The sequence below is a fragment of the Penicillium oxalicum genome, chromosome VII (genome assembly GCF_001723175.1).
Source record: "Penicillium oxalicum strain HP7-1 chromosome VII, whole genome shotgun sequence".
NCBI classification, from domain to species: Eukaryota; Fungi; Ascomycota; class Eurotiomycetes; order Eurotiales; family Aspergillaceae; genus Penicillium; species Penicillium oxalicum.
The window spans coordinates 709,431-731,514 of NC_064656.1; the positions used below are offsets into that span (position 1 = coordinate 709,431).

A 22,084-nucleotide genomic window follows, 5' to 3' on the forward strand; every position below is an offset into this window, starting at 1 on the left:
GCCTCTGCTAATGGCCATGTGCGTTGTCCCGCATGTGCCGAGCCCACGACAACAAGAGAGATCCGATGGCCAACTTTCGCATAGAGGCAATTTGGTGTCCCTTTGCCTGTTTTTGTGCGGCCGTCCTCCTCCTTGTATCTGCATCAAACCTTGTACATACACATCTAGATACCCCTGCGCATTAAAACTGTTTCATTTTCATATATGTGACGTGACCTCCTTGGATCTTCTCTTCTCCGCTCAGACCTTCCCAGCCAGGACATCATGACTGGAGAAGAGACTCGCCTTCAAGCCATAGTCATTATTCGACTTGATGTCCAGATACGTATACGCATCACACTTGTAATAGATCGGGCGCGACTTTTTGTCGACAAGCCCACGTGCAACAAGGGCGTTCAACACACGCTTCACGTCCTTCCGATCACTAAAATCATCCGTGTAAACACAGATCAAGCGCGCTTGGCCGGACCCATCATCAGTAGCTACTTTAGCGGCATCGCCCAACTCCCCTTCATCCCAAGCCGAGACGACCGTCTTCCACACCGAATCCACCGAATCCACAGATGGGAAAAGCATCCACTTGCCGGCCGTCACGCCCGTCTCCCGAGCCAGTTTAAAGATGTCTTGTTCCAAAGTGCGACGCAAGGGATTTAATTTCCTCGTCAAGGCCGCCTTGGTCTTCGCGCCAGATTTCTCATGGGCCTCACGAAGCTCCGACGCTTCCTCCTCGTAGGCGCGGAGAAGCGCAGTGCCTTCTCTGACAAAGGTGGCGACGTCACCTTCTCCGCCATGCGAGCAGGACTCGCGCATCCAGATCCAAGGGCCGATATCCGAGGCCCTTGTTCTCGAGGGTGAAAGTCGAGACAAGAAAGCGGCTGAGGACTCTCCGCGCCCCCGACTATCCCTTGGGCAGGAAGTCAATGCCTCGACGTCATGGTCATCCAGTGCGGAATTTGTCGGCTCCGGCTTGGTGCTCGGTGCACTGGAAGTATATTGGATGGTGGATAGGAGACGTGGATGAACATTTGCCCAGTATGATTCGGGGTCATAAGTGGCTACTTGCTCTTCTAGTCGCGCTTTCTCATCCTCGTCGCCTGTCCTTGATGGTCAACGTGGCTGTGTGGATCCGGGGATTCAAAGATCACGAGGATTGTTCGGGGACCTACCGTAGAAACTGGATTCATCAGAGAACATCTCTTCGACGATCGACATGGAGGACATTTTAGGGTTGGTTCTCACACTGTTACGTTGCCCTGTCACCTAGGAGAGATGGAAAGGACGACGAAGGCTTGGTTTTGTCACTCGCTTGATGGGTGAAACGCTTATATTTAACTCCTAGTAGGTCGCAGATCCGTTGTACTGTATGACTTGACGATATCCTTTGTACCATGGATTGATCAAGACACGGCTGACACAACATCAAAGAGAGGTGTGAGGTATTTAAACGTAGCTTTTATAAAGGTGGTATGGATATGTGCCAGACCGGGCTCACAGTTGCCATTCAAGCAAGTACTCATTTATTGGGCTCATACCAAGTCTATACTTGAACATGATGCTACTGATCCCTTCTCCCTCAACCAGAGGTACCGATCGCAGTGACCACACTCCAGCCTGCATGTTCATTCACCAAGTTCATTAAATCTGTCTTCGAGACTTGGCGCAAACCTCATTCTTTTAACGTCCAGATTTCGATGCTTCATCATCACGATCAGCTCTGGCTGTCCCCAACGGCGGCTGAGCACTCCGTTCCCATCGATTTCTGGCCCAAAAGGCCCCACACGCCACCCCATGCCGGGTTTTATTTTTCGAGCCCATCACCAGTAACGATCCTTGACTGGATCTGTTTATTGAATGAAGTGACTTGACCGATCGTATATAAGAAGATAATTCACATCGTCAAAGATCATCTGCAGGTGGTTAACAGTGCCTGGCCGACTCTCAACGCCAAGATGAGTGCCATCCAACGACCAAAGTCTGCGTCGACCGTCTTCCTCGACCAGCCGCCAAGCTGTCTCGAGTTTTGCCCTGAACTACCTGATCACCTCGTCATAGGCACCTATCTGCTCTCTGAGACGAAAAATGCACAGGACGAGGTTGAACAAACAAAGACGGGCAGTGTACAATTGTGGAAGTTGGACCCGAAAACAGAGACACTGTAAGTTGACCGTGTTTCATCTCATATGTATAGACCATTGATGTTGCTTTACGGGCGTCCTTATCCCGTGGAAAGAGAGTAGAATGCATAGCAACTTGTTGTTCGAATATTGATGTCTTTTTGGGCAGAACCCTGGTGCAAAAGATATCTCTTCCATACGCAGTGTTCGATCTGCACTTCCACCCAAGGGTCAAGGACAAATTTGCCATCGCCAGCAGCACAGGGTGTATATCTCTGTTCCGAGTGGACCAGGCACAACCACATCTCGAGCAACTATGGACAAAGAGTGTCCATGAAGACCCTTCTGTCCCCGCTCTCTTCTTTGCATGGACACCTTCCAAGTGGCTGTCCCGACCAGAAGCGGAGGGACTCGCTGTTACATTCTCCGATGGCCGAACCACTGTCTATGGCACGACCGAAGACATCACGAAAGAACCCTCCATTGCCGAGTGGGGGTCCTTTGAAGCCCGACAAATGATCGAGGTCTGGTTCGTTGCGCTCCTTGCGATCCCCATGGCGACAACAGGCGATGCACCCACATCCCCGATGGCCTCATTCATGTTCACGGGGAACGATTTTGGATCTCTGCATACTCGACGGTTTGACACTCAAGCTCTGGATGACGCACAGGAAGGAGGAGGGGAACCAGTGATGAACCTGCTTCTTGAACACGACGATCGCGCGCGTCATCATACCGCCGGAGTGACTGCGATCCTCCCTTTACCAGTGCCGTTGGTTGACGATGCTCCGCTCGTCCTGACTGGCAGTTATGATGAAGGGTTGCGGGTCTACCATGCGACGCGAAGAGGGGATGTCTTGGCTCAGCACGGCCTTGATGGTGGCGTGTGGAGATTACAACTTCTTTACTCCGGTGGATCGGACTCGGGGCGCCAATTCCTGGTCCTGGCGAGCTGTATGCATGCTGGGACTCGTCTGGTGCGGATCACGCAGACCCAACAGGATGGCCTGGGAGAATGGGCAATCGAGGTACTGGCGGAATTCACAGAGCACGAGAGCATGAATTATGCCAGTGATACCTGGAAAGGCGCGGCATCATCGGATCTGCTGTGCGTTTCAAGCAGCTTCTACGATCGGCGGGTGTGCGTCTGGAGGGCAAGTGTGTGAAATGGACGTTGAAAAGGGAACATTTCAAAAGATTCAAAATATGAGACAGTCGCAGACCGAATGGCTGCTACAAAGACGCTACGACGACGCCATGCAATCAGAAGGCAGATGTACTAGTTTTGCCGTACTAAAAAAAACGGGTTGTAGATGCCGAGGCAACAACAGATTGCGCTAGATGCTCCGTAGAAAAAAGTGCAGTCACCTTCAATCCGCGCTTGTAATTAAACGATAGTCTCTAGCTCGCGAGCGTAACCAAGTGTGTTCTCGATCACAGTGCCACTGGCCACCAGGATATCCTTTTCCGATCTCGTCGCCGCTTCGGGCTCAACGGGGAAGTATATCCGTCCATCACGAAGAATCCAGCCTCGCTGTTGAGCAAACTCGATGACTGCCCCTTCAGACTCGAGGAAAAGCAGGTTCTTGGCGTTGGAGATGGGGAGGGAAGGGTACGCCTTCTCGGAGCAGTCTGCAATCTCGCTGCGGATGGTGCCGACGAGAACCTGGGGAGCGCAAAATTAGCGATTGATCCGGCTAGATGTCAATGAGATGTCGTGAATACGAGTTCTACTCACATTGGAGAATAAACCAAAGTCCTCGGATGGTACACGCTCCGACTTTGTCTCGCGCCACACCTTGTCGTAGCTTCCCTCCATCAGATTCCGTTCCAACTCTACCGGGTACTTGATATATGCGTCGTCTTCCACACGACCGCCCTTCAGGCTAGCCTCTTCAACCAATCCCTCCAGCACCGTGTGGAAGTTGGCGCTGTCACCCATGCTCAAAAGCAGAAGCAGATATAGACCTGTGATCTTACTCCGCTGGCTGGTGCTAAAGTCCAAATTCGCAGAGTCCTGTCCGGGGAGTCCAGAGTGTCGTTCCAAGTCATAGAATGGCTGGAGCTGCTGATAGTAACGTGTGAAGGACTGAGCATCGGTCTGCCGGATGGAAGCTAGGGCACCAAGCTCAAGCACTTGTCGAGCAACAGCGACGAGTTGAGGTGGCGTTGAAGAGGTTGGAATGAGGGCATTTTGGGTGAGGAGGGCTCGCTTGGCTTGGCTGAGGAGGTTGTTCGCGGCGTCAAGCTGCTTCCGCTCCAGAGCGTTTTGCAGCTCGGGAACAATGGACTTGAGGTCTGTCATGGGGGCTGATGAGTCTGAGAGAAAAAGTGCGGACGGCAGATTTGGATGTGGAGAGGACGTCTGCGAAGCTGGCTGAATGCAATGACAGGACGGCGTTGATGTGTTGTGCTGGACTTTGAAGCACAGCTTAGAAGGTGAAGGCGCGGCCATGACGGAGCTGCCGCGGTGGGCGGTCAGCCGAACGTCCACGTGATTGCCCAGACGGATTATTACTGTGATGACCGGACGAGTATGGAGATTGGGATCCCTATTTATGGATTCGCCCAATGTGATCATGAAAGAGATGATTTCCTTTGCGCCACTTAGAGCCATGACTCAGATTATCAGCCTTGAGAGGTTTTTTCGAAATACAACATACTTGGTCCAAGCGACTTCCTCGTCCAATAGGGCCAATTCCGCCATCATTGGAAAGAGAGGCGTTCCTAATCCCGTTACTGGATCCCAACCTTGGGTAGCATTCCAACTTGCGTATGGAACGAAAGCACTTGGAAATTCAGAGCTAGTTCCTCAGTGGCAGCCTCGCGAACCACCCTCTGTGATATCTGTGAATGCTGTCCGTCCGATGCTATAAAGCCATGGATTCAGAAATCCCATGCGAGGTCTCCCGTTCTCCAGTCGGATCGCGTTCAGTTGTGATACTATTCCCGCAAAGACCGGCCCAGCTGCACTACCGTACATTAGTCGTCTGAGCGGAAGGCCGACAAGTCCAACGGAAGAGGGACGAACCTCGTTCCACTGATTTTCAGCCAAGTCTCATGGTCCCGAATGATGAAGTTCTTTGCCTGAACCGCGACGTCGGGAGTTGCCCTTCCACGAGCGTTGTAGTACCCATTCCATTTGCTGCCGAGGCGGCCAAGGTAGTCACTCACTGCGTGATCTTGGTAATGTGGACGAGGAAAAATGTCCGAGAAGCCTCCACTCGAGAAATCGATGGCGACTTCAGGGTCAATGCCTTCAACTCCCCCTACGGCCGTGACGAACGGACAAGACGCGGGGAAAATGGCCTGAAATCTGGTCTGGTTGGTCCCATCGTTGCTGAGGCATGAACCGCCTACACCAGAGTCTCCGCTACTAAAGATTACCGACACGCCCCGGGCGCTCAGCTGTGCAAACAAACCACACACCGATCTTGCATACGTTGCGGGGACACTTTGCTCAATCTCTCCATATGAAGTGGTAAGCACCGCAGGGAGCTCGTGGTCGGAAAGGCTGAGCAGAAAGTGCAGCTGGTGATACTGACGGTGCTCGCCCCGCCGTGGTGTAAAATGTCACTGGATTGCCGTGTGCCAGAGCTGCCGCATACTGTATGTCAAGACTGGCCTCTGTGCTACTGGCCGAAGAGTTTTCCGGATTCATCCCTCCGTTGCTGAACACAACCTCAAAGCCAGAACACGATGCATCTGCAGAGAAATGATGCATGAAGTCATGGAAATCAGCATGACGAGCGTATTGGTCTAGAAATCCCGAGACCCCTAGACGGTTCCGAGTATCGGGTGATGCTACTCTGCCCTCCAAACCATACAGGCTTCGAAGACAATCAGGCCGCATCACGATACCACACTCCGCGACGAGATCCTTTGCCGTGGCCACAATCGGCTGGTCAAGCGGTAGTCCCGCACGTTTAGACAGGTTTCGGCCCTTTTGAGCCTGAACCCCTCCAAATCTTGTCGTTGGCTGGATTGATAGCACATGAGGGAGAATCTCACACGGCACCGAATACTCGAGTGTTCTCACCAAAGACCGTTGGCTGGTGACGCTGTGATAATAGAAAAATTGAGTGCGAAGCAGTCTCTCCACTTGAGACACCGTTGCTTGAAAGGCGATCCAATTTCCGCGTATGTAAAGTGTCTCTTCAGACACGCCTTCAGTAGACAACCATGTCAAAACCATGTCAAGGACACTGGGGTCCGGTCGCAAAAGGTCAGCAACTTCATCCCGTTTCATATGCTTCCCATACCGAGGATGACCTGGTGTAGACACTTGAAGCACACTCGTCTCCAGTGTACTCGTGCCTGGGCTCTTGATCTCGAGCCGGAGCGTCAGGTTCGTGGATAACTCGGCTGGTCCACCCGTGGACCACCCTGCTGGCAAGTCGAGGAGCTTCTCAACGGTCCCGGAGCATATCTTGCGAGAGGCACATGTGGGAATCCAAGTGACTGCTTGAAGGAAAATCACCCAGCACACCCAAATCATTTCACAGGCGGAGACCCAGGTGTCTCAGACTATGATCTTGAGCTGCTGTCGAAGATGAGCTGTACTTTCGTCTTCCGTAACCGCCAGAAAGCAGTTCTCACGGCAAGACTTATACCCAGGAAAAACTATTTCAGAAGATTTACCATTGCGCTTACTATAAATCGTATTGAATAGGGCGCCAATCGAAAGTGAATCCATGAGAAACTAATTTCTTGGCCACTCGTTTCTTTGTCTGCGGCCACGGGCCGCAGTCAGGACTTCGGCGTTGAGGCAGGGGGCCAAAGCAAGCCTCGACACAACCAAAACACAAGCGATAATCCAGCCTGTCCATAGAGGGTATGCTATTAGATCCTCTGGTCATAACTTGCATACAAAGGATAACAGTAGAGACTCGGGCGAGCGTAAGACTGTTTGTGCCGACTGGGACGGTCGATAGCTCCGGGAAGGTCTCTCTGATGAGGCTGGCGCCCGAGTCATCACCGTACATTAGACCGATCACCCACAGAGTGCACAGAGTGATTGAAGGAGCTTCTTTCCATCCTTCTTCTCCTATTGTGCTTTTGTTCTGGTACCGTGGGCATTCCAGGTATCATCTTGGCCAAGCAGGGTCACTACCGTACACAGGAACCAATAGATGCAAAAGCTGTTGAGATCTTGCAGTGAAACATGTCGAGGGAGAGATAAATCATATGCAATCAATAGTTTGATGCACTAGCAAATATGAATTCCTTTCCCCCATTTCTCAGCCCCGAGTAACCAGGGCCTGGAACCTAAAAAGGCCTCGATGAGGACCAAGTATGCAACTGCAAGTACATCGTCGGCTCGGTTGACCAAGTGGGGATGACAGGCCGGATCAACTGCTGATCCGAGACCCGAAAATGCGGGATGATCGACGTCACTGGAGAAAGGTCCCGCGAGTACCGTCGTGCATGTCGTGCATTTAGCATTTTCTCTCGACTCCACTTTGACAAGAAGCTCTGGAATTTGTCAACAGTGCACTGAAAGGTTGCACCCCACGTTCCACACGGGATGTCACGTTGATCGTGTGCTTTCCTCCATCTCCCCCTCTTCTCTTCTTCAACTCCCACCCCCCCCAGTCAGTTCGATCCTCTCTTGCTCTTAGCTCCGCTCTCCAAGCTATACGCTGTGGAGCCTATCACGCAGTCGAAAAGAGATCGATTCGCGCCCGTTCTCTGAAGCTTGTCAATCAAGTGGGGACTCTCTCATCTCCCTTCCCCTCCCTTGAAGCACAATAACTGGGCCGGCTGGAGAAACTGTCGCTTTTGTGGCTTGCAGACTCGCTCGGGTGTTCTGAGCATCTCCTTCGGCTAGGCGAGGTGGTATGATCAGTTTGAGATAGTAACGACGTCATTTCCACTTCTCCTCAACCTTTTGAGTATTTACTAGGATCGCCTTCTGCACTTTACGACTCTGTCATCATCCAACAGTCTAAAAGCTTGACCTAACCCCACTCTTTCTATCATTATGGCGGATCTCGAACCCCAGCAGGTTCGCCGCTTCTCGGCTGATAACCAAACGGTGTCCAAATCGGAGATCCCCCTCAAGGAACGATTCTTTCGTTACTTCCAATTGGAAATTACTGGTATGGAATTGGGCAGTGCAACGGGGAAAACCTGAATATCGTTTGGCTGACAGGATGACGACAGCTCTTCAACAGCAAATGGACCGACTTGCCGATACCTCCCTAGTGGGCGGGGAGCGCGCTGATGCCACCGATCACTGTCTGGCTGGCATTGTGCATCTCTCCAACGAGGTCAAAGATGCAGCCAGTTACATTCCGACCTACGATCAAAGAGTTTACGCGGAAGTGAGTCACCACACAAGATCCGGGACCCTGTTTTCGATGTTCTGTGCTGATTCATTCCATGACAGGCCATCAAAGCCCTGCAGGAGAAGCTCAATGAGACACGAGCCGCCTTTGAACCCCGAGCCAAGTTCAGCTTCAAGACCAAGAAGAACGGATCTGCGGTCTCTTTGTCGGACGCGGCATCGCTGGCCGCGGATGGTCGCCGGAGTATTCCGGGCTATCGCTCCCCCGGTGCTTCGTCACTGGGCTCTTCCACTGCCAATACACCCAACTACCCTTCCACCCCGTTGAATGAACCCGACAAGCAGCTTCAGGAGAGGCCCGAAATTGCTCCCACCTCTTTCCCTGTCACATCCGACCCTGATTCAAAACCCCGGTCTTCCCCTGAGACCAAGTCAACACCCACATACGAGGTTCAGGGAATCTCCAATGTTTCTGTGGACAACCACAAGGGTCTGCACATCATGCTGCCTGCCTCTGGTTCCGGCCCCACGGTCCCCGCTTCTATCACATCTCTCCGGCATTGCATTGTGGACATGTCGATTCCGACTGCGGACGGCAAGCCCTACGCCAGTCTGACTGTGAAGAATATTGAAGAAAGCTTGTTGATTTGCGGACAAGTGAATGGACCAGCGCATATCACTGGAATGACTCGCAGTATCATCGTCGTCTCATGCCGACAATTCCGCATGCACAACTGCTCCAACGTGGATGTCTACCTCAGCTGCTCCAGCAACCCCATCATCGAGGATTGCTCTAACATCCGCTTTGCCCGAATCCCCAAGGCCTATGTACGTCTCTCTCCCCTTTCCATCTTATTCGGTGTCTCTTCGTTGTCAAGTGCTGACCTTTTCTTTTTTTTTTCTCTCTTCTTTGACTAGGCGCTGGACCATGATCGACTTGACCATGACGATCGTTGGAGTCAAATTGAGGACTTCAAGTGGATCAAACCCGAACCCAGCCCCAACTGGAGCCTGTTGGATGCGAGCGACGCGATTCCCGAAGAGGTCTGGGCGGAGATTGTACCCGGTGGACCGGGCTGGTCGCTGGAGGATATCCTCCATGCCATCAAGCTGGTGAAGTATTGAGCAAAGCTATCGCATTGTCGTTACAGAGGGCAGCCACTGTATTTCGATGTACTCCCATACAGACTGTCTATTACCTAATACCAAATTTGACCAATCTTAGCTGAAGCTTGAATTCGGATTCCCTTTCCAGTGTATAGATTTGAGTACTGTCTTCGGTTACGAAACGAAGTTGAGCTAGTCCGCTTGAGTATACATCTGCCAGTCTAACGAGAGGAAATCCAAGTTGGCTTTAAACCTTTGTTGTGTTATTATATACAATCCTACATTGGCTGTCATGCTGTGGAAAAATGGCTCCTATTGAGAAGAGCCAACAACAAAAAAGACAAGTCTGGTATCGAGCAGACTCGCCCCCAAAAAGGAATACGAGATGATATCCACTTCACGCAAGCTTCGAGTCACGAGGTGTATTATCCCTGCACATTGACCACACAGATCGAGTCAGCACCATCCATGCACCGATCCCAACACAAGTTCACTCACATTTGACCAAAGTACTCATCAAACTTCTCCTCGGCGACTTTGACACAGTCAAATCCATAAATCTCCCTCTGAACATCCGCATCCGCCCACTTATCCGGAACCGGGCCCTTGCCCTGCCGCAAAGCCGCAAATTGACGGTCTCGCTCCTCCTTCGCAGCGCCATCACCCAGATGTAACGCACGACCCGAAGCAGCCGCCATCTCGACCAAGGTCTCAGCACGGGACTTGCGAACCCGTTCATACACCCGCAGCGCCTTGTTGATCGACTCGGGCGTGGTATCGGGCAACCGGGAGAGAGCCACGGCCAGAACGGCACCGTCCTCAATGGCCTGCGCAGCACCCTGGGCGAGATGAGGCAGCGTGGGATGACAGGCGTCGCCGATCAGAGCGACGTTGTCGTAGACCCATGTCGGGAGGGGGTCATGAACGCGTAACTTCCACTCGCAGACTTCGCCTTCGGGGACGTAATCGAGCATTCGCTTGACCATGGGACAAAAGTCTTCGAAGACCTCCATCATGGCGCTTTTGGATCCCTTGGTGGTATAGGTGGCGTTGGTGGCGGCGGCAAAGTTGGTGTCGGGCTGGGCGGTGGAGAGATTGTAGATGGTGTTGTTGGAGACGGCGTAGGCGATGATGTGTCGTTTGGGTCCGATCCAGCGAGTTACGCGCGTGCTGTTGATCAGGGCCAGGAGTTCCGGGTCATTTTGGATCTGCTCTTTATGGATCATGATCCGGTAGGCGGCTTGGTGGGTATCGCGGACGCCGACGTTGACATTCAAGCGTTTGAGCATCTCCTGCCGCGCTAATGATTTGATTCCGTCGGCGGCGAGGAGGACATCGCATTCCACGCGAAAAGAGGGTTTACCTTGTTCACGCGGTACAGCTGTAAAGGACGGCCGAGATCCAAAGTCGACGTTTTCCGCATTGATGCCAAAGTGGAACTTGATAGCGGGTTGGGCCTTGCATCCCTCGAAGAGTCCCCCGGCTAATGAGGCTCGATGGCCTACCATGTGCTTGTATCCATAGGTTTTTTCAATGTATCCGAGCTCGACATGGGCAAGCTCATTATCCGTTGCACCGTCTAGACATTGGCATTAGTCTGATGAAATATTCCTCTCATGATCGACCAAACAGAAAGACAGCTTCAAAAGGGGAAACGAAAAGGAAGAGCAATAGATCCATGCAATTAGTAGTACACACCTCGAACAGACGTCTCCGAGATATCCACAGCTTCGGCTTCAATTCCACGCCAAACTCCCAATCCATCCAATACGCGGGCCATGTTTGGCGCCAGCTGAATCCCCGCGCCAACGAACCCCAAATCCTGTGCGTTTTCGTAAACGTCGATGCACTTGAACCCTCGTTTGGCCAGCGCCAGAGCCGTCGTCAGACCGCCCATCCCGGCGCCAATAATGGCAATCTGCAAGTCTTGAAGACTCGTCATTTTTGCAAACCCCCCAATTAATGAGTGACCGTAAGATCAAGACAGAGTCCGTGCTAGAGAACAGACAATATCAAAGAACATCCAAGAATCAAGAGCAATTCCAACGAGAACGGACTCTTTGGGGGAGTGGGACAGAGGGGAGAGACGATTCTTTAAGAACAAATACCTCAATCTCTATTCAACCGGGTAAAGTCTCGCGTTGAGCTGGATGCCGTGTCCATGTCACTTTTGCAATGGCCAGTGAGTGGAATCATCTTGATTCATCGTTCAACGCGTGAACTGCCCGTCCACCGGCTCGGTTGAGGACGAGAGGAGAACGAAGAGCGGCTGAGATATTTGCCGCGCTTCCCCACATTTACCCCACAATCTGAAGCTGATGAATATGAGAGAGAGAGAGAGAAGCAGTTTGTATTCGTGCGAAAATACTAGTGCTACCACTTCATTCAAGAAGAAATCAGCAATTTTATCATGCAGTAGTCCCGTCTCCTCTCGTTCTGACTGAACATGGACAATAACGCCAGCTGGATTCCTAATAAAAGTCCCGAATCACGGAGTTCATCGGAACTTCCCCACACTTTTACTGGTCTTTGATTTCCTGCCTCCCTTCTCCGAGACTGGCTCCCCTTCCAAGAGTTCGGAGTAAGTCTGTTTCTGATTGCCATCTAAAACTGCCGAGCCCGGGCCGTAGAGCTCTCTCTCGGTTTTCAATTGGGCGGATTTGACCAGGGCATGCGCGGCATTGACACTGCTAAGTGGCCATGGGGGTTTTCCTAGGAGATTCTAGCAAATTCCTGGCATCCGGGTGGCGGAAGTGGATCTCAGAGCCGGCAACTCTATGAAAAGGCTTCTTCTAACCTGAGGAATGTAGGAGATGGACTCACCATGAGATGTCTCTGAGTCGCCGTCAGCTCCAAGGTTCTACAGATACAGACCATAGGTGGAAGTTGAGTGGAACATGCCAGGTGGTGTGATATAATGACAGTACCAAAAGAAGCATTATTTGAATCTTGAGCCACATCAACACCTCCGCTCAGTATATTGGCATTGATAATGCGTTCACAAAATGTAATACAAATGAAAATGGGATATATTTGACATGTCGAAGATGAGAGAATAAGCAGAAGAAGGGAGAAAAAAAGAATTCTCAGATGTGTGGGATGAGGATTCTCGCGTAGACAGCACTGTAGATACGCTAGCGCGATAGCTGCAACTTGGACCAGAAACAAATTGCCCAAAGCCCATCCAGGAAGAGGTGTCAAGAAGAAAGTGAGATGAGCCGGAGCTCTTCAAATCAAAAAATAAAGTAAACAATCAACATGTGCCGTTTACAAAAGACCGGCGGGGACAACGCTGCCAACGGTAGAAGTCAGGCTAGACAGACCGAGCATAGACAGCAGACCGGTGGAAGTGCTGTCGACCTTCACCAGGAGGGCAGAGACACCGTCCTGGCCAAGAACGCCAAAAAGCTGGTTGGGGTTGGCAGCAACGTGCTTGGCGGCGGTGGTCAGGTCGGACACAGCGGGGACTTCGGCAACGACGGTGCCAACTGCGCCCTGGACAGTGGACAGGTCGAGACCGCCGAGGATGCTCAAGATGGATTGGTCAACCTGGACGTGATGGGGTTACCGTGGAGGTCGGTGACGGTCATGACCTCGGACAAAAGGCCGCGCTTGACACTGGTCGCGACACCAGACACCACATCCTCCACGTGGCCAACAATGGAGCCAACCAGAGAGCCAGCCTGAGAAAGACCGAGGCTTGAGAGGAGATCCTCCACCACGGCGTTGAGCTTGACGAGAGCAACGCTGCCATCGTGAGTGGCAACGGTGATCAGGCCGCCAGTGGCACCGTCGATGTGAAGCTCCTGAATGGTAGGTGCAACCTGGATGATCTGTCCGACAGATCCCTTAATGCTTCCCATGTGGAGGCTGCCGAGAAGGCGAGCCACGGTAGGCTCCAGCTCAACCTGAACCATCTTGCCGGCCTCATCGGTGACGCTCAAGACATCATCGACCTTGTCGGAGGCCGTGCCATAGACTTGGCTGGTCACTTCACCGGTCGAGACCTGGGCGGAGCCAGCGGAGGCTTCCGCATTGTAACCGTTGGCAGCAACGGACACGCTGCTTGGAACTCCCGAAGAAACGGACACGCCGGAAGGCGCGCAGCTGGGGGTAGGAAGGGTGGGGGGAAGGACACCGGAAGCACCGTTAGGGAGGATGCTCGTGGGCAAAGCCGCAACAGCGGACGCCAGAATGGCAGCGGAGAGGGCGAAGGACTTCATTCTGATGGTTGAAAAGAGTGAATGTGCTTGTAAAAAGCTAAAAGAATGGACGGTATAGAAACCGGGGAAGAAAGAGTGACTGAGCTAGAGAAGCGGGGAGGAAGAGATATTATTCTGGGGAGAGAAGTTGTGATAGTCGGGTGAGGGAGCTTGCTTAAATATCGCCAGTCTTCATCCTCAGGGGAGATTGGCACGATCCCAAGAATGGTTGATCCAGTATTATGCGCACTAGATGATGGAGACCGAAGCCTCAATTCCCGGACGATGAGACAATACAATACCACATGGTCCATTCAGTCCCCATCAGAGCGTCGGTGAAATCATAGACCCTGTTTGAGAACAATAATAAGACGAGATCTCAACGTGTGTTGACACTTCGGGATCCACTCTAGCGATCCACGATGAATGAGAAATGACATTCGTCTCTCTCAAGAACTAGCGGAGAAACCAAAACATCTCTTAGCTTGTTCGTTAGCTTGCCATGAGTGTTCATCCTCATTACCCACGTGCAGATCATGACTCCACCGATCTGCATAGTCCTCAAACCCACTGACCTTGAACGAAGTCTCGGTATTCATTGCATCCAAGCGCTCGTTAAGAACCAGATTACATGCTTGGAGGCGGATAGCACGAGCACAAATGACTTAAGAGAATATGACAAAATTTGTGGTCGTATTCAATTTGGTCATTGTCCAGCGCAGATTCCTGGTGTTGCAATAGTAAGAGCGTTCATACTCGCTCACTCAGATTCGTGTCTCCACTTCTTTTCGCGGGAAATTCCCCTCCAGCCAAGACGGCTTATTTCGCAGATGATCGGCATAAGAAGTGGGAAACTAAGATATAGGTGATCACCAGATCACCAACAAGTTGAGGTGATGGAGGCTGGCGTCATTTTGTGATGCTTAACACGGAAAAGAGAGTGCCTTGAGGCGTGTCGGAGATCGGCAAAAAATCTCTTGGGTAGGACACGTTTGGGGTGGCTTAAGTTCCGGAAACTTGCTGATCATCAGTAGTGCGAATTTTGGGTCCATGGCTCCAACTCCTGCCCTACAATGGTCATGATAAACTTACCTTTACACCAAGCCAGGATCTCCTCTCGCCAAGTACATGCAGAGGGTAGCCATACGTTATCTTCGACCTAGGAGAGCCCCGCGTAGCGCGTACTGAGTTCGATTGCCCGACTCACATCTGTCGAGTTGTGGCCTGCGAGTAGGGTAGCTGCTTCCCTTAGAGGCAGCAAAGTTGATGATTTCTGCCATTCATCGACGGATAGACCGAAAGTTTCAGACGTGGTGATCGGGTCTTGGTACGCATGTCAAGTGAGTGTACGCGTTTTACAAGCTCCGATGGTCGATGATGGCGATGGGTCGAGTCAGATCCTCACAACGCGATCCGTCCATAATGGCATGGGGTCCAACAGCGAGCATGTATTCCTATTTGATACGAGTTTCTCACACGTGCAGTCCCACACGGCAATCACGATCGTCAAGCCAGAATTGCGCCAGGGCCAGAGAAGTGCCGAGACGTGGCGGGAGATTTCAAGCCACGCCGCTGGTTGGGGGACCTGTGGAGTCCGAACAATTTCGAGACGCGGTTAACACACAATACCCCTGACGATCCCCATCTTGCATAGACAGTCGAAGCCAAGACCCCAAGAATGAGGGAGATGTGAATCGTCCTGCTCGGACCGGAAATTAGGTCGGTATTGACGAACTTGAACCTATCCATTACTGCTGTCGTCCAAGGAAATCAGCCGCTGGACCGGACAAGTTTTGATGCCAAGCGTAGACCCTTGAATGTGTGTTGGCTTGTTCCTCTCTCAGCCCCATGGCCACGGTTGAACAGCAAATTCCTTCAGGATGGATGAGAGAGGGTTCAACAGCAGGGTCATTAGTGCTGACTTTGCATCAGGTCTCATGCTTTTTGGTGCGATGCGGTTCCAGATAGGACCACGTCCGGGATAGTCAACTTTGGGATGTGAGAATCCTTCTTTGATAGATTTGAAGAGGAGAGGCTCCTTTGGTCTCAAGTTTCCCTTTACGCACGTGGTCCGGCTAACTTTGGCGGTGCGAGTCACGCCCTGGTCTTCTGTTCCCGCCGCCTTACGCACCAGTCTCGTCGAAGCTGCAGAGAGGGCAGCATGTTATCAAACTTCCTCACGTTAGACCTCAAAGTAGTCTTTCATTTATATCACGAGTTACCCCCTCACTCCTCCCTTCACTCATCTGAAAAAGGGTTGCATGCTTTTTTAAAGAAAAAAGTCTCATCTCTTCCATTTGTCGAGACGCATCCCGCTTATAGAAGGCCTCCGGATAGACTAGCCATCTTATCGAAATAGGATCATGCACCAATTCAAACAAGTCATAGACGTGAGCCACCAGAAAAAACAATAAGGAAGAATTTTTACCGTCAGGTGCGAGATTCAGAGAGACCACGAGATCTGATCAAACGCACAAGGTCCTGGAGAAACCAGCAGACCACAGATATGTGCAGCTGCATCTAAACTCGGTTCGCGATAAGAAATTGATAGGAACGCGTAACGGCATGTGTACCTGGGATCACTTGTACGTCATAGCAGAGCATCTCAACTAAAGTCAACTTTCAATTCACTTTGGACATTGAGCTTACCATCCACATGCACGCCAGCCATTACCTCTGTGGAGGCGCCCGCTCCTTCAGTCAAAGCTCAACTCGTCACCGTCGCAATCTGCTCCTCACATTTGACGCGTTTGAGACTCTATTCTACCCGAGCCCGCCCGTACCGGATCAGTACGCTGCGATCGGCCACGCGTTCGGGCTACCTAAAACCGTAGTTACCCCCAAGAAGCTCAAGGCTGCATTCAAAGATGCTTTTGGCACACAGTCCGCAAGATATCCAAACTATGGTCGGGCGGACGTGCTCGAGGGACGATATGGGGGACCCAAGCAGTGGTGGGAGGAAGTGATCCGCAACAGTTTCGCGCAGGTGTTGGCTCAGGAAAGCTCCGACGGTGTCTCTTCCACGTCAGTGTCGCGTCGCGGCAACACTGATCTACCTTCTGGGATGGTCGGGTCGTTGCTGAATCGATTTGCTGGGGATGGAGGGTATCTGCTATACGATGATGTGATGCCGTTCTTCGAGCGGATGCGTGAGATAAGAGCGACATCTTCGTCCTCAGGCAAGCCCTTTGATCGGATTGTTGTTGGTGTAGTATCCAATTCGGATGACAGGATCTCGGAGGTCTTGAAATCGTTGGGTCTACGGGTTGGCTGTACGCGTGCAGATGTCGACCGATCCAGTACAGAACTGCCCGGATTCGAAGAGCAAGTCACTCGAGGGGCCGACAGACTAGAGGCTGATTCCGCAAGCATGGACGCTCAACAGTCAACAGATCTGGACATGGTGATCACCAGCTATGAAGCGGGAGCCGAGAAACCCAACAGGTTAATCTTTGATGTCGCAAAGCGTCAGGCTCAGCGACTGGTGCAGCAGCAGGGTAGTGGGTTCGAGTCAAACTTGGCCTTTTCGGGGGAAACCAGTGACTGGGCTTGCGTGCATGTTGGAGACGATTACCAAAAAGACCTCATCGGTGCTACTGATGCGGGCTGGGAGAGCTTCCTTCTTGAGCGTGGCGATGGGGGAAAAGACCCAGCTACTACCATCCGCTCCCTGATGGATTTATTAAAAAGGCTGCAGTTGGACGGGTAAATAAAAAGTGTAACATCTAAGCCTCTCATCAGAGAACAGCCATCGCATTGGGGCGGGAGCCCAAACTACGTAGGAACAAAAGCATTCACAACATTGCATAATTGATCGTCAAACAACAATAATAGAGCCTTCAATTGAACTCGGAGGAAATGACCCAAACACTTCATATACAAATTTTGTACACCAATTAATCAACGCCACAGAATAATCATCGCCTATCCAGAATCAATCCTCCTAGTCGCGTTCCAAAAGCGGCAAATCCATGAAACCCAAAGTTAAAGATGCATCGCGAGTGAAAAAAAAAAAAACAAAAAAACAATACTATCAGACGGGCCAAATCTTCACCTACTCCCACTGATTCTTGCCAGCGAGAGCCCCCAGCCCATTGCCAGCATGCTTGCCCAGCAACTTGGCAATATTTGCACCGCCGCTGCGCTGCTTCATGCGGAGCTGCTTCTCCCGCTCCTTCTCTCGGGCAGCAGTGTACGAGTTGATTGCTCCACCCTTCTTGGGGCCCGAGGGAGCATGCTGAGAAACTCGATTGGTGTTTGAAGAGGCTGTGCTTGAAGTGGATGAAGTAGAAGAGCCAGTGTTCATACGGCGTAAAAGCTGAGGCGGACGGAATCCAACAGGAGAGTCAGCGTTGCCTCCACCATGGAAAGCTAACTTGCTGCTTGCAGACGGTCCTGGATTGGTGGTAGAGGCGGAATTTGATGAGGCCTGGCGAAGAAGAGCAAGACGATCCACCACCGTGCCCCGTGTGCGGCGCGGGTGACTCGGCACAGCGAAGCCATCTTTGGACTGCGATCTTGCTTCCTCGGACACGTCTTCAACCTGGTTGACCGGTGGGGCTGACTCATCTTCGACCGTCTCGTCTTCGTCAATGAAAGCATCTTCATGGAACGAGTCGTATTCGGGTGTCTCGGTCAAGAACGAGAGCGTTTCTCGGATTTCTGCAAGAGTGGCAGGTTTCTTGGACATGGCACTAGCAGGAGTTCGGCGGAGATGGGGAGGTGGTCGATTTGAAGCATCCTCAGCAGATGGTTCCAGAGGACGTTTGCGCTTTTTGCTATCCTCGACAGACTCATTCTGGTCCTGCGTAAGGTTCTGCGCAGCTTCATTTTGAGAATCTCCTGTTTTGTCCTCAAGGAAATCTAATTCAAAATCATCTTCTTCCTCTCGGTCCTCGATGGCTTTGAAGAAGGCTGCCTTCTTAGGATCTTCCGCCAGCTGGCCAACCTTGTCGTCTGCGAGGAGCGCACGACGCATCTTGGCAAATTCGCGCTGCTTCTCACGCTGGCGAGCCCGGCGTTCGTCATCCGAGTCGTCCAGATCCAAGTCGTCCTCCCCGCCACGTCGACGACGGAAAGCGCCCGTGGTGATGTCTTTGTACAACTTCGCAACTTCTTTCTCATCGCGCTGCCGTTGATGTAGTCTATAAATGCGGTTATTAGCATGAACATATTCAGCGGATATTCGAGTCACATACGCATTCATCGCAGCAAGTTGCTTTTCATCAACAGTCTCTCCGCTCTGGTCATTGATCATTTGCTGATCATATGCATCTTCCTCCCCTTCGCTATCATCGCTTGCTCCTCCTAGACCCGCATATTCGTCTTCGGATTCCTCGGCGGCTTCGTCAATGATATTTCTGGCTTTGCTGTTCTTCTTGTCGAACGGAACAGTCGACTTCTTGGCTGCCTTCTTCATCACATTAAACGCGTCGGCATTGATCTCAAAATCACCGTCATCCTGATTCTCCTCGACCGTTGATAGATTCGTCGCTCTGCCACCACGTCTGAGTTGTCTGTTCTTCCGCTCAGCATGTGGCGACTGACTCTGGCCTACAAGAACAGTGTCGACGGTCGAAGCAGGCGGGGTATCACGGAAGCGCTTGGATGGATCAAAGGGCGAATACACAAATCCTTGATCCTGCGTTGGGTCCGGCATCTGAGAGAATTGCGAAAACCGATGCGTGGCAGGGGATTCTGATACCCTGTTCACATTCTGGGTGTAGGCAGGCGCAGGGTCAGACTCGGCAGGCGGTTCCTGACTATCATGGACAAGGATTTCCGAGTCCTCGTGGCGTAATCGGGGAACGGGGAGACCGGGATCGGGAAGTGAGAACGGTATGATCGAAGAGGCTGGCTGACTTGAATCATCTTGATCGTCGGCCAAAGTGCCGGCGAATGCTTGAGTCAGGCCCATTGAGACATCCCCGGGTGTCTCTAAACCGGGGAACAATGGTCGCTGCAAAGACTGCGGCACTGATGGTGGGTTGGCAGGTGTATGCTTCATTGGAGTGGTGGGTACTTGAGGCTCATCATCCTCGTCATCATCTACCACTCGGGTTCGGCGCACTCGTCGGCTATTTGAGGCCTCGACTGGACCCTCCGCATCGGACATTGCATCCTCGGACATTTCGTCGTCACCTGAATGCTCATCTTCGCTAGCTTGATCGTCAAGTAATTCGGGGCGCTCCGCAAGGTCCAAGACTCCTTCGCCTTCATCCTCCGCCTCATCCATTTCGTCGTTTCCATCATCTGCTTCATCATCGTCTGAGCCTGAAGGAGCGTAGAAATCTTCATCATTATCATCGCTTCCATAATCCAGACCGTTGGCGTTTTTCTTCTCGGCCTTTTCTTGACGTGCAATCTCATCGGCCTCTTGTCGTGCCTTTTCCATCATGTTTTCAATGTCGTCTTCCATGGCAGCACGTTCTTCGGCAGTTTCGATGACGATTCCCTTCGCTCTGAGCTCTTCAATACGTTCTTTGCGGTCTCGAGCAGCTTGCTGGCGTGCTTTGAATAGCAAATTGGCAGACAGCTCAGCCGAGTTCATGCCAGTGCGCTTGCGGCTCGGCGAAGTCAAGTGGGCGAGGGCTTTGAGCTTGAGCATAGACGTAGATTCTTCAAGCTTTCGGGCAGGCAGATTCTCAAAGACAGCAACTCGGCGAGCCTTGGATGGCGAAGTTACAACCTCCAAACCATCACTGTCCGAGTCGTCCTTCTGCTGTCTGGCAACTTCTTGCCGAGACAAAATCACACGAACCGCAGGCCGCGTGGGTTTGCGAACCTCTTGCTTCGTGATGGCAGAATTTTGCAGTGGATCCACAACAATACGAGCGGTTGGAACATTTGCTGCGGCCACGACGGCAATGTCCGTTTTCTCCGCATTATGACCACCTGCTTGATCTGCATTCTCAGTGATGAGCGTTGAAACAGGCTTCTCCGAGTCCGATGGTCCTAACACAGGGGACGTGCCAGGCGTTTTGTCATCCTTCTTTGGACTTTCTCCATCAGAGGATTGCTGTGAGCCTGCTGTGGAAGATGAGTTGTTTGCTGGAGCGTCGGCAGAAGCAGGCTGAGGCTGCATAAAGTTGAATTTTGCAAACAGGCTCTCTTTCGTGATTTTCTTCTTTGTCTGAGCCTGATGAGCCAGCTGCATGTTTCGAGTCATTCGTTGGGTCTCCTGTCGCATCTCTTCCAGTGCCTTTTTGCTCGCTTTTCGAGGTTGTCGTGGTTTTTGGCTCAAATTCTGGCCTGATTCCCCCTCTTCGCCTTCCGTCTCTTCTCCGGAGACAATTTCAGAGCTGAAATTTTCCATCTGAGCGCGCCGGGCTTTCCGTCGCTCCTCTTCGATGCGTTCACGCTCTTCACGCTCCTGACGCTTTTGAGCAACAAGAGCGAGGAACCTTGCGTTGGATTTGGGATTATCGAAAGAATCGCTCCCGGGGTTTTCGGCGGCATCCCCATTGTGAGACGCAGTGGATGGTACGAACAATGGCGACGCAGACCGTGAATATGCAGGAGATTTGGACGAGTGCCGCTCAGAAATGGGAGATTGAGCTTTTCTCGTGTTCTTCCGTCGCCGCGGGATTGCTGAAGGTAATTCGTCATCGGTTGATTCGCCCACGGGCGAGGAAGGTCGGTTTACTGGGTGTTGCTTGTGCTCATCTTCTTTTCGAATCATTTCTGACAATCGTGCTGAGGCGGAGCCCTGTTGAGGCTTATGTGAGTCTGTCGTGACATCACTATCACCCTGCATTCGAGCAGCCATGCGCCCTTTGGGCCTGACAATTTGATCCTCTTCGTCCGATTCATCGTCCAAGTAATTGAGATTGTGACTCTCAGCAGAGATGCTCTTGTTGCCGAAGTCCAGCTTCGATATTGACGTGCGCGTCTTCTTCATTTCGGAGTCTGATTCCGAGTCACTGTCAAACTGAGCCATCATGGCCTTGATCTTCTGGCCGGGCGTCAAAATGCGTGGGGAATTCCCAGCGGACGAGGGGGAACGCGCTGAGCGCGTCGAACGAGGCGTCGATTGTGTGGACATGGTGGAAAATGAATTGGTGGGTATTATGTAGAGTAATTTGTGAGTTTCAAAGTGTCGTCTTTCAGATCATTTCGTTGGGTTGGCATTCAAGGATTTGGTGTATCATGAAGGATCCTGAATTCGCGGGATCTCTCAAGGGTGTACAAATTGAGTGGGTGACGCGATGATGCGCGTTCTTCGCGTTGCCCGGTCGCGCGGCGTGGACTCCTTATCTTATCGTTACTTCCCCATTTGATGAGCTACCGTCCATAGGGAGGCTGTTTTCGGCACTTATGCGCTGAATACTCAACCACCGCTCATTCAATTGACTTATTCTAAATAGGCGCAT

General features: G+C 51.9%; 8 protein-coding genes across 8 annotated transcripts; 3 read left to right on the forward strand and 5 right to left on the reverse strand.

Annotated features, from left to right (window-relative positions):
- Positions 1–240: 240 nt before the first annotated feature.
- POX_g08773 (uncharacterized protein) lies at positions 241–1,221 on the reverse strand (the record flags this gene model as incomplete). The annotated part of the gene is made up of 2 exons (XM_050117541.1): positions 241–1,094; positions 1,167–1,221. The coding sequence occupies 2 exons, from the start codon at positions 1,219–1,221 to the stop codon at positions 241–243; spliced, it is 909 nt and encodes a 302-aa protein (XP_049965685.1).
- Positions 1,222–1,949: 728 nt separating this feature from the next.
- Positions 1,950–3,280, forward strand: POX_g08774 (uncharacterized protein; the record flags this gene model as incomplete). Its single annotated transcript, XM_050117542.1, has 2 exons — positions 1,950–2,155; positions 2,284–3,280. 2 exons carry the CDS (start codon positions 1,950–1,952, stop codon positions 3,278–3,280), a joined length of 1,203 nt encoding a protein of 400 aa, XP_049965686.1.
- Positions 3,281–3,501: 221 nt separating this feature from the next.
- On the reverse strand, positions 3,502–6,612 carry POX_g08775 (Tripeptidyl-peptidase sed3; the record flags this gene model as incomplete). The annotated part of the gene is made up of 6 exons (XM_050117543.1): positions 3,502–3,780; positions 3,853–4,720; positions 4,778–4,853; positions 4,947–5,086; positions 5,146–5,628; positions 5,723–6,612. The coding sequence occupies 6 exons, from the start codon at positions 6,610–6,612 to the stop codon at positions 3,502–3,504; spliced, it is 2,736 nt and encodes a 911-aa protein (XP_049965687.1).
- A 1,485-nt stretch (positions 6,613–8,097) lies between these two features.
- POX_g08776 (uncharacterized protein) lies at positions 8,098–9,528 on the forward strand (the record flags this gene model as incomplete). Its single annotated transcript, XM_050117544.1, has 4 exons — positions 8,098–8,215; positions 8,280–8,440; positions 8,506–9,231; positions 9,322–9,528. 4 exons carry the CDS (start codon positions 8,098–8,100, stop codon positions 9,526–9,528), a joined length of 1,212 nt encoding a protein of 403 aa, XP_049965688.1.
- A 379-nt stretch (positions 9,529–9,907) lies between these two features.
- Positions 9,908–11,452, reverse strand: POX_g08777 (uncharacterized protein; the record flags this gene model as incomplete). The annotated part of the gene is made up of 3 exons (XM_050117545.1): positions 9,908–9,941; positions 10,009–11,089; positions 11,209–11,452. 3 exons carry the CDS (start codon positions 11,450–11,452, stop codon positions 9,908–9,910), a joined length of 1,359 nt encoding a protein of 452 aa, XP_049965689.1.
- A 1,325-nt stretch (positions 11,453–12,777) lies between these two features.
- Positions 12,778–13,733, reverse strand: POX_g08778 (uncharacterized protein; the record flags this gene model as incomplete). The annotated part of the gene is made up of 2 exons (XM_050117546.1): positions 12,778–12,998; positions 13,079–13,733. The coding sequence occupies 2 exons, from the start codon at positions 13,731–13,733 to the stop codon at positions 12,778–12,780; spliced, it is 876 nt and encodes a 291-aa protein (XP_049965690.1).
- A 2,635-nt stretch (positions 13,734–16,368) lies between these two features.
- Positions 16,369–17,421, forward strand: POX_g08779 (uncharacterized protein; the record flags this gene model as incomplete). The annotated part of the gene is made up of 1 exon (XM_050117547.1): positions 16,369–17,421. One exon carries the CDS (start codon positions 16,369–16,371, stop codon positions 17,419–17,421), a length of 1,053 nt encoding a protein of 350 aa, XP_049965691.1.
- A 345-nt stretch (positions 17,422–17,766) lies between these two features.
- On the reverse strand, positions 17,767–21,756 carry POX_g08780 (uncharacterized protein; the record flags this gene model as incomplete). The annotated part of the gene is made up of 2 exons (XM_050117548.1): positions 17,767–18,856; positions 18,911–21,756. The coding sequence occupies 2 exons, from the start codon at positions 21,754–21,756 to the stop codon at positions 17,767–17,769; spliced, it is 3,936 nt and encodes a 1,311-aa protein (XP_049965692.1).
- Between the last annotated feature and the right edge of the window lie 328 nt (positions 21,757–22,084).